Raw genomic sequence first — 13344 nt, 5'->3', positions numbered from 1 at the left:
GGGAAATAGGAGAGCATGTTGAATGTCTGTTTCTAGTGAAGGGAGGAGGCAGATCATGGGTGGAGAGAAGGGATTTCGCTTCCTGCATTATTGAACTGTTCAACTAAAAATAACTCACCAATTGTTCCATGATCTTTGCACTTCTTGGATTTATAGCAAGACCCTCATTATAAAAGTGCTTGGCTCCACTCAAATTGCCTCTCATCTCTTCTAGTCTCCCACGCATGAATATAACATCATTCGACATAGAGAAGAGACTTGCTGCTTCAAGGATGCAGAAGGAAGCTTCTTTGGTCCTTTGTAGTTCCAGAAAAAGTTCAGCTAGTTTTTAAAGGAAATGAGCAATATTGATTATTCAAATGCCAGATAGAAAAATTTGCACTTAAACAGTAAAAAGACTTTTTATCTGAAATGCTAATTGGCTTTAGATTTTACAGTGGCATACAACGTTACTGAATTAACATTAGGTAGAAAATCCTACATTTTTAGAATACATCATGCCGCACATGCATCACACACAGATCCAGCATGACTTCAGCCGGGACTCTGGAGCATGCAGGCAAGTTTGAGATGGACAGTGGGATTATTAAGAGGAAGGCGATGAGTTAAAAAAAGGTTTTGGAAAGGGAAAATGTCAGTGGACAGAGAAGCAATGACAATGTCAACAAACAAAGTTGTGAGTGGAGTCTTGAACCCTCAATCTTCTACCTCAGGGACAGTGAAGCCAACACTGAACACTTGATAAGAGCTCAAACTTACATACTTTTCCTATTCTTATTCTTCTCCCCACTAACACTTGCTGGACATAGTGTCAAGAGTGCAAAGACACTCAAAAGTAGAAGGGGCCCAACTTTTATAAGCAAATATCAATGACATTTAAGTGCCCTAAGTGATCAAGTATTTAATTTTAATTATTTATCATTTACTTATTCATTCGATATATGTCCAAATAATATTGACAACCTCGAGTGAAAACAATAAGTAGATTTGTATTCAACCAGAGAACTTGAATATCATGGAATGAATTGCAATTTTCAATCCAGTGAGATTTCATTTTAAATGGCTTTCTCTATTTTATAGAAAGTTCTTGAAACTGTTTAGCCGTGTGTTTAATCAAACTAATATTTTGGATGAGGTCCTGCTCATTTGTCATTCTAATGTCTTCAGCTGGAAGCAAAGAATTAAATTGGCAATAAATTAAGCTAAATATTAAGACGAGTTGTCAAAATCAATGAAAAATTCTTTATAAATTTACATTTTTGTCCTCACATACTCTTAGCTTACGATTGGCTGAGAAATTGAAAGTAGCTTATCCTAATGTCAATTTTACTCAGGAGTTTAACAACACTACACTTTCTGCAAATGTTGCCGACTCATTGATGTTATAGCATGTCCACCACGAAATGGAAGTGTTTATGATTGCAGGGGAGTATAAAGTTTCATTTAATGTCATTTACCTAACTTCTTATCAGGCATTATTCAGTTTTCTTTCAAAGTCATTTTCTTTCTCATCATCCATTTCCATCTCAGCAGTGGTGAGAATTCTCCGTTCAATACAGCAACATTATGGAACACAATGGTATGAAGCAACTACAAGACAAGGTTTCCTTAACTTGCACTAAAAACTGTACCATTGCCCTTATCTTTGAAGAGAGAACTCTTCTGTGGCAACATACATTCTCGTGCTCTAATCTTACATGTTTGTCTGAGTGATGTGGCTAAGTTAATGCAGAAGTGAGTGAGTGAGTTCAAAATCTCGAGAGCACTGTGTGCGCTGTGGGTACCTTTCACCACTAGGAACTGGATTGAGATGAAGTGTAATTTCTTTTCACTTTGTACGTTTAACAGTATGGATTTAAAAAAACACTTATACAACTTCATGTCTGTTCTATGTAGTATACAAATCATTCAATATCATAATTCCTTTAAATACAGTTCACTATGTCCTTTTCTCCTGAATTCATGATCTTTACCAAGAAGTTTACTTTGTGAACAACCTGGCTCCTTACCAAATTTGGCTATCTATTTAGGCTATAGTAATTTGATTTTTGAAAATGATTTGTTCTGCATCATTTGCATTTTCCAAGATTTTACACATCACTGCCAGTCATAGACAAAAATACTTCATATATATTTTGTAAAAGGGAGGAAGAAATGGAATTTGAAATAGTTCTACAGTTGTGTATTTGCTTGGAATTGGCACTCAACCCTCTCTATTCTAGGCCTAGCAAAACAAATATAGTTAAATCAACTTCCTTACACAAAGGAAGTTGGAAGCAAAGACTATGGATGCCAATGTTTCTGCAGATATCTCCCATCCTTGAAATTTCTTTCCCTTGTCTCTTCAATAATCTGACTTGCTGGATATAGCTCCACGAGTGGAGCAACGCATAACTACTTTGTCCAAGCGGTTATCTCATCTGTGAGAGTTCAGGAAGTATGTACTACATACTTGACAGAGAAGGACAGCTTCAGTGGCTATTAACATACACTTGGTACTTTAAAACAATGACCATTGGTTAGACCACTGGCCAATCTGATCCCTGCCTTACAGAAAGATTGAGACCAAATGTGGCATCCGAACAATTATGTGGACTTAGGTAAACTGATTCAGTCCAGAAGAGGAATTGAATGCAAGTCAACCTGAAACTGTATGGTTCAGTTATCCATTGTGCAGTGCCTTGAAAAAAATCTATTGGCTGAATCTTACCATGTTTTGGCTGAGTGCGAGTAATGTTGAGTTTGATAGAGTAATTTTCGCCATGAGGCCAGATGGGTTTTCTCACTGATTCTTATCAAACTCATCACATTAATTGATGTCTGAGTACTCATGGTGAGAATCACAAGGTATTTGATGAAGTACCACACACATTAGGCTACTGAGAAAGAGCCCATGGTGTCGGGGTAGTATGTTAGCATTAGTTAGGCCAACTAATATTTGAGAGTTGGGATAAAGGGGCCATATTCAGGATGGCAAATCGTAACTAGTGCAGTGCATCAGTGCTGTGGTGCAATTATTTACAATATATATTAATGACTTGGGTGAGGGAAATAACTACCATAGATGACACAAACATGAGTGATTTTCCCAAGGGCTAGCCCATCTCCCTCAGAGGGGAGTTCGTCACACACTGACACAGGAGAGAGAGAAACTGCTCAGGCCACTGGCAGTCATGGGCACCTGCTGAGCCCCCATGGCAGATAAACCTGTGGTCTTGGCAATGAGGGATTTCATGCAGATTCACAGGGAGGGGCAGCAATAGTTGGAAAGCTTTCATAGAACATAAACCTAGAAGATAGGAGCAGGAGCTGGTTATTCAGCTCTTCAGTAGGAGGTCAATATACCATTTGCCTTCTTCACTGCCTGCTGCACCTGCATGCATCAGGTGTACAAGCACAATCAGGACTTACTGCACCCACTTGTTTCCCAATCTACAACCAGATAATAATCTACTTGCATGTTTTTATTACCACAATGAATGATCTGACAATTATCCAATTATACTTCATCTCCCATGCATTCCCTTAGTCATTCAGTTTGTTCAAATCACATTTCTGCATCCTTAGTTCACCCACTTGCAGTGAAGTTGGAGTAATAATGCCATTGCATGGAGTCACTGCCCATCACTGCTCAGACTATGCAACAATGCAGCCAATCATCTGTCTCCTTGGACAGGTTGGCAGCTGCTGTGTAAAGGCAGGCCCAGCACCTTCAGGGTCTGTTGGAGAGTTGACCACACCTGTACTCTATCGCCCTCAGGGCCAAAGGCAAGATGAGACTGGGACAGGGAAATTTGAGTCTAGTCCAGATGCTCCCCCAACAAGGCCACTGGACTGTGCCACAAGACATCCTGTTGGCAAAGAAGATGCACACAGGCCCCCGCTGTGCAAGTGGCCAGATCCTCCACCTCCACCTGCCTGCCCACTTGGAAGTTCCATCCAAGGTGGGTCAGCTTGTCTCTCGACATGTCTTGCCTGCACAGACCCAAACGCCCCAGGAATGTCAGACTAAACCTCCGGGGCCAATGGGCTCCACTATGGACAGGGCCCTCTACCCTGGTTGCAGGGGAGATCAGTACATTGCAGTGGGAGGGAATGGATGGGTAAAGTGCAGTATTGTTGTGCGTGAATAATGGCTGAAAAACTTATACATAGTTTCTTGTCATTATATCTTGTGTAGTTAGTTTGTCCACCATACAATATCATTTGCACAGTTTATTTGGAAAACGTTTGAATGTTTAAAGTTTCTTTCACAATCAGTGGTATGTAAACAGCTCATAAACCCTTGTGTTTCACCATTTATGTGGTTATTTGGTTTCTGTCATGTCTGCAGATATTTTGCAGTGCCCCTTGGCATTTCTCCTCCACAAGTAATGAGAAGTACTGGTTGGTGTCTAAGATGATCACCAAATACACCATGAACAACAGACAGTAGCAATGTGTATACGCAGCACTGGCTCACTGCATCCTCTTAGCTCTCCCTCCCTATTATGATTGCCTACTGTTTGACTGGCTGTGTGCACAGGGCTGTATATCTCAGGGAGCTTCCCAGCAGAGATGGGAACATGGAGGTGCAAAATGATGACCAATGCGCTGGATGGCCAAGGGGTGAGTATTCTATGCTTCTGTGTGGTTAACATATCAGCTGATGGACGACAATGTTGCTCTGGTGTGAAGGCCAAGTGAACAGTTACAGCTGCTGTCCCTGACCTTACCAGTCAGATCACTTACCACACCCCACAAATTGTGAGTCCCTTCAGAGCCATTCTCCTCTGCATTGTGTACTGTCCCTTGTTCTTCATGATTAGTACAACAGCAAGTGATCCTCTCTGAGCAGCTTTCAGCCCTAATCCTAACGTACTGCTGAAACAGCCAACATCAGGCTGTCCTCCCTGAAAGTGGAGTGCCCGTTTCCCTAGTGGAAGGCCACATGCAGTTGGTGTTGGTGGATCACTCCTGCTCTCCAGTTTGTCTGTGGGCATCGTGGATCTTTTGAGTATGTGGCAAGTTGAACCTGCCAGGAACCTACTCCAGTTTCCATGTTGAGATTTTCTAGTGGCTAGTTTGAATGGTGAGGTTTTTAAGATAGCAATCATGATGAATTGAGCTGTTCATAAGCTGTTCAAGAAATAATGATCATCAATTGGGAACTTGTTGCTGACTTGCAAGAATCTTGCCACACGCTGAGAAAGTGTATGTGATGCACAAGGTGACCTCAATCAGACTAGACTTGCTGAATTTTCACCCCATTCTACCACTCATATTGCCAAGCCCACTCAGCTCAGAGCCCAGCAAAATACAACTCTACGTAATATTGGTGAATGGGGAACATCATGAGGCATCACAGTGAGTTAATACTGAGCACTGTGTAGCACGGTGGCTCACAGCACCAGGGATCTGGGTTCGATTCCATCCTCGGGTGACTGTCTATGTGGAGCTTAAGATGCTGCTTGGCCTGCTGTGTTCATCCAGCCCCACATTTTGTTATCTTACATTCTCCCTGTGTCTGCGTGGGTTCCCCCGGGTGCTCCAGTTTCCTCCAACTGTCCAAAGATGAGCAGGTTAGGTGGATTGGCCATGCTAAATTGCCCCATTGTGTCCAGGGATGTGTAGGTGAGGTGGGTTAGCCATGGGAATTACAGGGATAGGGCAGGGAGTGGGTCTGGCTGGGATGCTCTTTGGAGAGGCAGTGTGGACTGAATGGGCTGCTTCCATACTGCAGGGATTCTATAACACTTGATAGAAAAATTCAAAACTGACTTAAAGGCTGTCAGATGCATGTGTTGTACAAAGATGCTGATACAACAAATATTGTAATGGAGTTAACCTGAGCTCCAGTCCATCCATATTTCTTACACCTACATCTATTCCTCTACTTTAGATCTTGCTCAGTCATTCCTCATGTCCTTGGCAACCTCTACTGATTCCCATTCCCTGGTGCAGTAAAATCAAAATTCTTGTCCTTCACGAGGGGAAGCAATGGCCCTAGTGGTATTATCGCTGAACTGTTCACCCAGAGAACCAGGCAAAGTTCTGGGGACCTGGGTTTGAATCCCACCACGCCAGCTCGTGGAATTTGGATTCAATCAATATCTGGAATTAAGAATCTAATGATGACGTGAAAACCGCGTCTGGTTCACTGATGTGCTTCAGGGAAGGAAACTGCCATCCTTACCTGGCTTGGCCTACATGTAAGTCCAAACCCACAGCAATGTGGTTGAATCATAACTGCTCTCTGGGCAATTAGGGATGGGCAATAAATGCTGGCCTAGATATCAATGCCCGCACCCCGTAAATCAATAGAGAAAAAAGGGGTAACTTAGACGTCTGCTACAAATGGTTATGGCGTTGACATCCTTTTCACGTCTACTTCAAATTGGTTCACCTGGAGTTTGTAATCCCCATATTCTGATAGAGGTGTGGATTTTAATATCACTGGCTCAGATAAGCCCTAAAACAAAAGCCTTTGATTGAATGTTGCTCAGATCTGCCATCTGGTGCAGGTCCATCATCAGTGCAGTGTGATTTGAAAAGTATGGAAACGCATACATTCAAGTGAGAATATTTCTATTCACTGAATAGAAGCAGCTTTAACAATTAAATAAGATGAACAAATAAATGCAAGGGGAATCATTGCGAGAGTGGATGAGGGTTCAATTGATTGTCCAAGCAACTGAGTCACAAAGTTTTTCTGAGGTGCAAATGTCCATGTAAATGTGGAGTCAATAGGGATTTTTCCAACTCCAAGTACAGATATCCAAATTATTGTCTTTTATTACAAACCTCTCCAAGGCCTGTCAAAAGTAAAGTTTTCTACGAATGGCTTCTAAATTGTTATCCATTGAAAATTGAATAATCTGGAGTTTGGACTTTCTAATCCAATGGTTGTGTGGACGTTAGCACTACAGTAGGAAAAATCTGTGTGGGTAAGGGATTATCCATCTTGTGCAGCCTCCAGATACAGAACAGAGTTCACACTGAGCAAGACTGTTCACCAAAGTGTGTGTGTGGGAAGGGATGATTTTGTTCATCTGTCTTCTTTGCTCAACAGCTTATTCACTCTGATAAAAGACTATTTAAATGCTTTTAACTGTAAGATGAGTTTTACAGGCATTGTTCTGAGGAAGCGTCATACCAGACCTGAAACATTAACTTTGTTTTTCTTCTCCGTAGGTATTGCCAAAACCTGCTGTGTGTCTTCAGCATTCCATGTTTGTGTTGTACAAGCTGTTACTATCATTATATCTGTAGCCTAATAATTACAAACCTTGCCTCTGTAACTTTAGTTTCTCTTGTGCCCTTTGTGCGCATATTTTTGCTGCCACTCTAGACGGGAGCTCATCATTTCTATTTCCACATCTTTCTCTCCATCTTTTATTTATGCACTGCAGAAAATCATCAAAGATCCTTAGATAGCACCTGCCGCAGCCACGATCACAACATCTAGAAGGACAACAGCAGCAAATACATGGGAACACTACCATGTTCCAAGTTCTTTTCTAAGCTGTTCACCATCCCTGACTTGGAAATATATTGCTATTCCTTCAAAATCCTGGATTTCCCTCCCTAAAGACCTTGTAGGTCAACCTACAGAACACTGATGGCAGCAATCCATGAAGGCAGATCACAACCACCCATTTCAAGGGCTTCTGGGGGCAGCCAATATATAAAGACTAGTTTAAAATGACCATTGTCAATAAGTTTCAAAACTCCATGCGGTTTACTAATGCCTGGAGGGAAGGAAATCTGCCCTCCTTACCTGACTGGCCAATGTGTGACTCCAAACCACATTGCAACGTGAATGATTCTTCACTGGCTTCTGAAATAGTTGACCAAGCTATTTGTTCAAGGCAGCTAGGGATGAGTAATAAATTAATGCCAGCCTTGCTTGTGATGTCCACTTAGCAAACAAGAATGAGGAAAAAGAAACTGAACATGCAAAAATCCAACTGTCCAGTATTTGGCCCTCCATTCACTATACATCTGGACCTACTACTCTGGTCAACAGTACCTTGAAGTTTGATGACCTGTCCTCATTAAAAAAAACCCTCTCTCACTTTGGCTGTTCCTCTGGTATGACCCTCCTCTCCAAATTTTAAAATTCATGGATTGCAGGTATGAATGAATATGATTGACAACTGGTTTAGCCATTCACTGTCAGTTCTGACTGGACTACCTAATATACTGCTCTCACTTATAAAAACTGCTCAACATTCAAGGATCATACTGAACTGTAAACATAACCTGTCACTAAGCTGTTCTTGCAAACTACCATTCCATTTCTAACTTCACATTCCTCTCCAAAGTCCATGACCATGCTGCCACTTTCCAAATATGCTTCTTTCAGACTTATGTTCAGATTTCCAAACTTGGCACAGTATCATTACTGATTTTATGAAAATCACAAAACAACCTGGTCAAGACCAGGTCAATCAAGACCATTGTAAATTAAACCTCATTCTTCCCAGCTTGCTTGTTGTCTCATGTATAGATGACATCATCCTCCTCCAAAGCCTCTCCACTCCTATCCAGTTGGGTAGGGTTATACTTGCCATACTTATCTAATCATTCATAGCCAGCGAATCACCTGCTATAACTTTTCTACCCAGTCCTGCTCTGTTCCATCAAACAGCTATTCTTGAATCCTTCTATTTCTCATCTACATGCTACCCCTTGGCAATATCATCTATATCCGTTTCCATATGACACCCAACACTATTGTATCACCATCTCTCTTGCTTTATGTTTTTATTTCGAAAACTACCAGTAAGAAAATCATACTTGCCAGGCTCTAACAAATTAATCCTTTAATAATTGACAATCCTAATCTTGCTGAGTTTGGTGAATGTTTCAGGATGGGTTAATATAAAATGGAGTTGGGATAATACCTGAAGCACTTTCATATAGCAGCATAGCAGTTTGTCTTATGAATAGTTAGATTCACCAGTTTCAGTCTCCAGTTTAAAACCCTTTTTAAAACATAGCTTATAGTAATGCAAAACAAAATTATTCAGGAAAGTGATTGCCAATCCTTGACCCATCAGGCTTTCCTACTGTCTAAACAGTTTACATTGAAGGTTTTCATAGCCACGAACACTTTTCAAAGATGATAAACCAAACTGACAAAGCTGTCAAACATCTACATTGGAAAAGTTCTTAACTAACCTCACACTAAGTTTGTTCATTTTACTAACTCTTCTATATCAAGTCATAGAAAAGGAGGGTCACTATAAATTAGATATGGCAAGAAAGAACTTGGATAAAAGACTTTATTGCAGTAATGACTCAGAGGCAGACAGGATGATTTACAATACTCTGCTTTTTATATCATTCTACTAAGAAGACAAGTCACTGTGGTTCCGAGATGACAAAAATGCAAATGATAAATCCTTTGAAGGAATATAACACAATCCATATCGTTAAGTATTGTGCTATTGATAGCTCTTAAATCATTACTTCTCATAATTCCAAGAATCTCTTAAGTGCTTTACAGTCAATAAAGTACCATTGCAATGTAGAAAGCTACAATATTCAGTAGATTTTAAACACGTGCTACACCAAATGAAATTCCTACACACATACCTGCTTGCAGCCAAATCTGCTCTAGAATAATGGTCAGTTGCTTGGGGGCATGTTTCACAGCACTGCTTTGTGCAGATATTTCTGACATGGCCAGTTCCATTCGGGAAGCAGCAATTGATGGGACATGAAGAGAACCTGGAGGAAAAATCAGGAGTTTTCTCATGAGTATTTATTTTTAAAGAGCAACAAAGAGAATTTGAAATTCGATAACCTCCCCAACCTAAACACAAAGAACATTTGACCCTGTCATTTTGGATCAAACCAAAAGCTTACATTGCCAGACTAGAAGAAACTCAGAAGGGAAACAGATGAGGAAAGCTAATTGTTCTGGCTTTGCTTATCTTTTCAGAGAAATATAGTCATTCCATGACTTTAATTCTTTCAAAAATAATTCCGTGGCCCATACCTTCAAACTCTACTTAGACATCACCTTTCGCTTAAAGTTCATCCTGAGCTTTTTTTCATGACTAGTATTCCAGGATCCTACAGTCCCCTGGCAAGTCAGTAACCTAATGTTAAGGTTCAGCTCCTGGATTTTTGAACTTGTATTCATGGTCTGAATCCCCTCCTTGTCTCCCAATGGCCACAGTGAGACGCACTATTTAGGTGTAGTCAAACCACAGTACTACTGAAACCAATGAAGCTAACAAGTCCCCAATTCTTAATGAAATTAATATCCTAGGGTCTTAAAAGGGGTGGCTAATGTGCCAGTAGATGCAGTTGTGTTAATTTTCCAAAATTTGGTAAATTCTGGAAAGGTAACAATTGGGTGAAGTCACATAGCCTTGTAAAGACAAATTATGTTTAACCAAATTATTGGAGTTCTTTGAAGGAGTAACATTCTGCAGACAAAGGGGGCTCGTCGAAAAACTGCACTTATATTTCCAGAAGACATTTGACAAGGAACTACATAAAAGGTTACTGCACAAAGTCTAACTCATGGTCTGTGGAGGAACAAACTGGCATGGATAGAGGATTGACTGAGTGGCAGAAAACAGGTAGAATTATAAGGGTCTTCCTCTGATTGATAAGATGTGACAATTAGGGTCCCACATGATCTTGTCATGGGCCTCAACTTTTTACAATTTATCCCAAGGTCATAGACAAGGGGTGCAAAGGCCTGGTTAGCTATATCTGCAGATGGCACAAGGAAAGGCAGGCAAGTATGCCGTGAAGAGGATATAAGGTGGTGACGGACTGATATGAATCGTATGAGAAAGTGGGCAAAAATATGGCAAATGGTTTATTATGTGTGAAAATGTGAAATTGTTCATTTTGCAGGAGAAATAAAAAAGCGCAGTATATTCCCTAAAAGGAGAGCAACTATGGAATTCTGAGGTGCAGAGGGATCTAGGTGTTCTAGTATATGAGTCACAAGAGTTTAGTACACAGGAATAGCAATAATTAAGGCAGGTAATGAAATATTATCCTTTATTATGAGAAGAACTGAACATAAAATAAAAATGTTATGCTTCAGGGGAAACGATGGCCTTGTGGTATTTTCACTGGACTGTTAATCCAGAAACCCAGATAATGTTCTGGGGACCTGGGTTCAAATCCCACCATGGCAGATGGTGGAATTTGAGTTCAATAAAATATCTGGAATTCGGAATCTAATAATGACCATGAATCCATTTTCAATTGTCGGAAAAACCCATCTGGTTCACTAATGTCCTTTAGGGAAGGAAACTGCCATCCTTACCTGGTCTGCCCTACATGTGACTCCAGACCCACAGCAATTTGGCTGACCCTTAAGTGCCCTCTGGGCAACTAGGGATGGGCAATAAATGCTGTCCAGTCAGCAATACTCTCATCCCATGAATGAATTTTTAAAAAAGTTAAACAGGGCATTGGAAAGGCTACAACTTGAATTTTGTGGGAAGATTTAGTCTCCTTATTTAAGGAATGGTGTAAATATATTGAATGTGTTTTGGAGGAAGTTTACTGGATTCATTCCATGTATAAGCAGGTTGTTTTATGAGGGAAGGTGGAATCGTATACGTTTATTTTCACTCGAGCGCAGAAGAATGTGGGTTGATTTCAGTGCATAAAAATCTTGAATTGTCTTGACGAAGTGGATGTAGGTGAGTCCAAACCTAAGGGATACTTCTAAAATTGGCAGGGGGTGGTGGGGGTGGGGGAGTTTGCTTTTTAAGGTAAAAATGGGAATATTATATTTTCCTCAGAGATTTGTGCAATTTTGGAACTCTTCACCTTGGAAGGATCTGGAGGCAAGGTTATTGAATATGTTTAAAGCAGAAGTAGATTGATTCTGTTGCCTAACAAAAATCTATTGTTATTGGGTGTGGATGGTAATGTAGAATTCGAAAAACAGTGTCTTATTGAATAGCGGAGCAGCATTAAGAGGTCACATAACCTATAATCGGCTCCAAATCTGTACATTTGGATGGTTTCCTCTGACATTAATCCTATTCCTCCGACTAAATCATTCAGCATTCTACTTGCTTCATAATTGTTGCTTCAGTGATTAGACATTTCCAGACTGAATTAACTAAAATCCTTAAAAAATTTTTTTTGCTCTTAGAGGTAAAAAAAAATCAGATTCTCTCACTTCAGAAATTGCAATTGGCTCAGCTTCAGGCATAAGTTGTAATGTACCTCACATTCTAATAGCTCTTCCCAAGATTTAAGTTCTAATTGTTCCTCTTAAGATTTAAATATTTTTAAGATCTCTATCCTGTGACACTAATTCACTAACCTGCCGAGTAACCTTTCATTAAGTGGCCTTGATAATTCTGAAAATTTCTATTATTTTTATTAAATTTCTATTAAATCTTCTCCAAAGATATTAAAGAAATTTTTGACATTTATGTTTCTATCACATGTACTAAGTGTAGGAATCCATAAATACAGCAAAAAGTGCACCAAAGTGACCATTTACCGGCACACACAGGGTTACAAAACTCAAAATTAAAAGATTTAACAGAGCCAAAAGGCAGGCAGGAAAAAAAAGGTCCAGATCTCAATCTCATGTCCCATCTCCACAATGGTACAGGTGCTGCTTCAATTGCTAGGCCACCCAGGAGGCTGCCACCACCACCATGCAAAAGGCCCACACTCTCAGCCATCACCGCCTCACCAGCCCCGCTCTCACCACCGTCACCACCTCACCGGCCCCGCTCCCGCCGCCGTCACTGCCTCCCCGACCCTGCTTTCACCGCCCACTGCTGCTCCCTCACCGGCCCCGCTCTCGCCGCCCACTGCTGCCCCCTCACCGGCCCCGCTCTCGCCGCCCACTGCTGCCCCCTCACCGGCCCCTCTCTCGCCGCCCACTGCTGCCCCCTCACCGGCCCCACTCTCACTGCCCACTACTGCCCTCTCACCGGCCCCACTCTCACCGCCCACTGCTGCCCTCTCACCGGCCCCTCTCTCGCCGCCCACAGCCCCCTCACCGGCCCCTCTCTCGCCGCCCACTGCTGCCCCCTCACCAGCCCCGCTCTCGCCGCCCACTACTGCCCCCTCACGGCCCCTCTCTCGCCGCCCACAGCCCCCTCACCGGCCCTGCTCTCGTTGCCCACTGCTGGCCCCTCACTGGCCCCGCTCTCACCGCCCACTGCTGCCCCCTCACCGGCCCCGCTCACGCCACCCACTGCTGCCCCCTCACCGGCCCCGCTCTCACCGCCCACTGCTGCCCTCTCACCGGCCCCGCTCTCACCGCCCACTGCTGCCCTCTCACCGGCCCCGCTCTCACCGCCCACTGCTGCCCTCTCACCGGCCCCTCTCTCGCCGCCCACTGCTGCC

At 42.1% G+C, this 13344-nt stretch overlaps 1 protein-coding gene across 3 annotated transcripts in view; it reads right to left on the bottom strand.

Annotated features, from left to right (window-relative positions):
• LOC125455231 (tetratricopeptide repeat protein 7A-like) overlaps nt 1-13344 on the bottom strand; it is a 314850-nt gene that overhangs the window by 96303 nt on the left and 205203 nt on the right. For all 3 annotated transcript variants that reach the window (XM_059648618.1, XM_059648619.1, XM_059648620.1), the window contains 2 exons: nt 9583-9717; nt 119-321 (listed from right to left, as the gene is read on the bottom strand). In XM_059648618.1, coding sequence (XP_059504601.1) covers nt 119-321; nt 9583-9717 — 338 coding nt within the window. The remainder of the gene's footprint in view (nt 1-118; nt 322-9582; nt 9718-13344) is intronic.

The sequence above is a fragment of the Stegostoma tigrinum genome, chromosome 9 (assembly GCF_030684315.1).
Source record: "Stegostoma tigrinum isolate sSteTig4 chromosome 9, sSteTig4.hap1, whole genome shotgun sequence".
Classification (NCBI taxonomy): Eukaryota; Metazoa; Chordata; class Chondrichthyes; order Orectolobiformes; family Stegostomatidae; genus Stegostoma; species Stegostoma tigrinum.
This window is presented reverse-complemented; position numbering and strand designations above follow the sequence as displayed.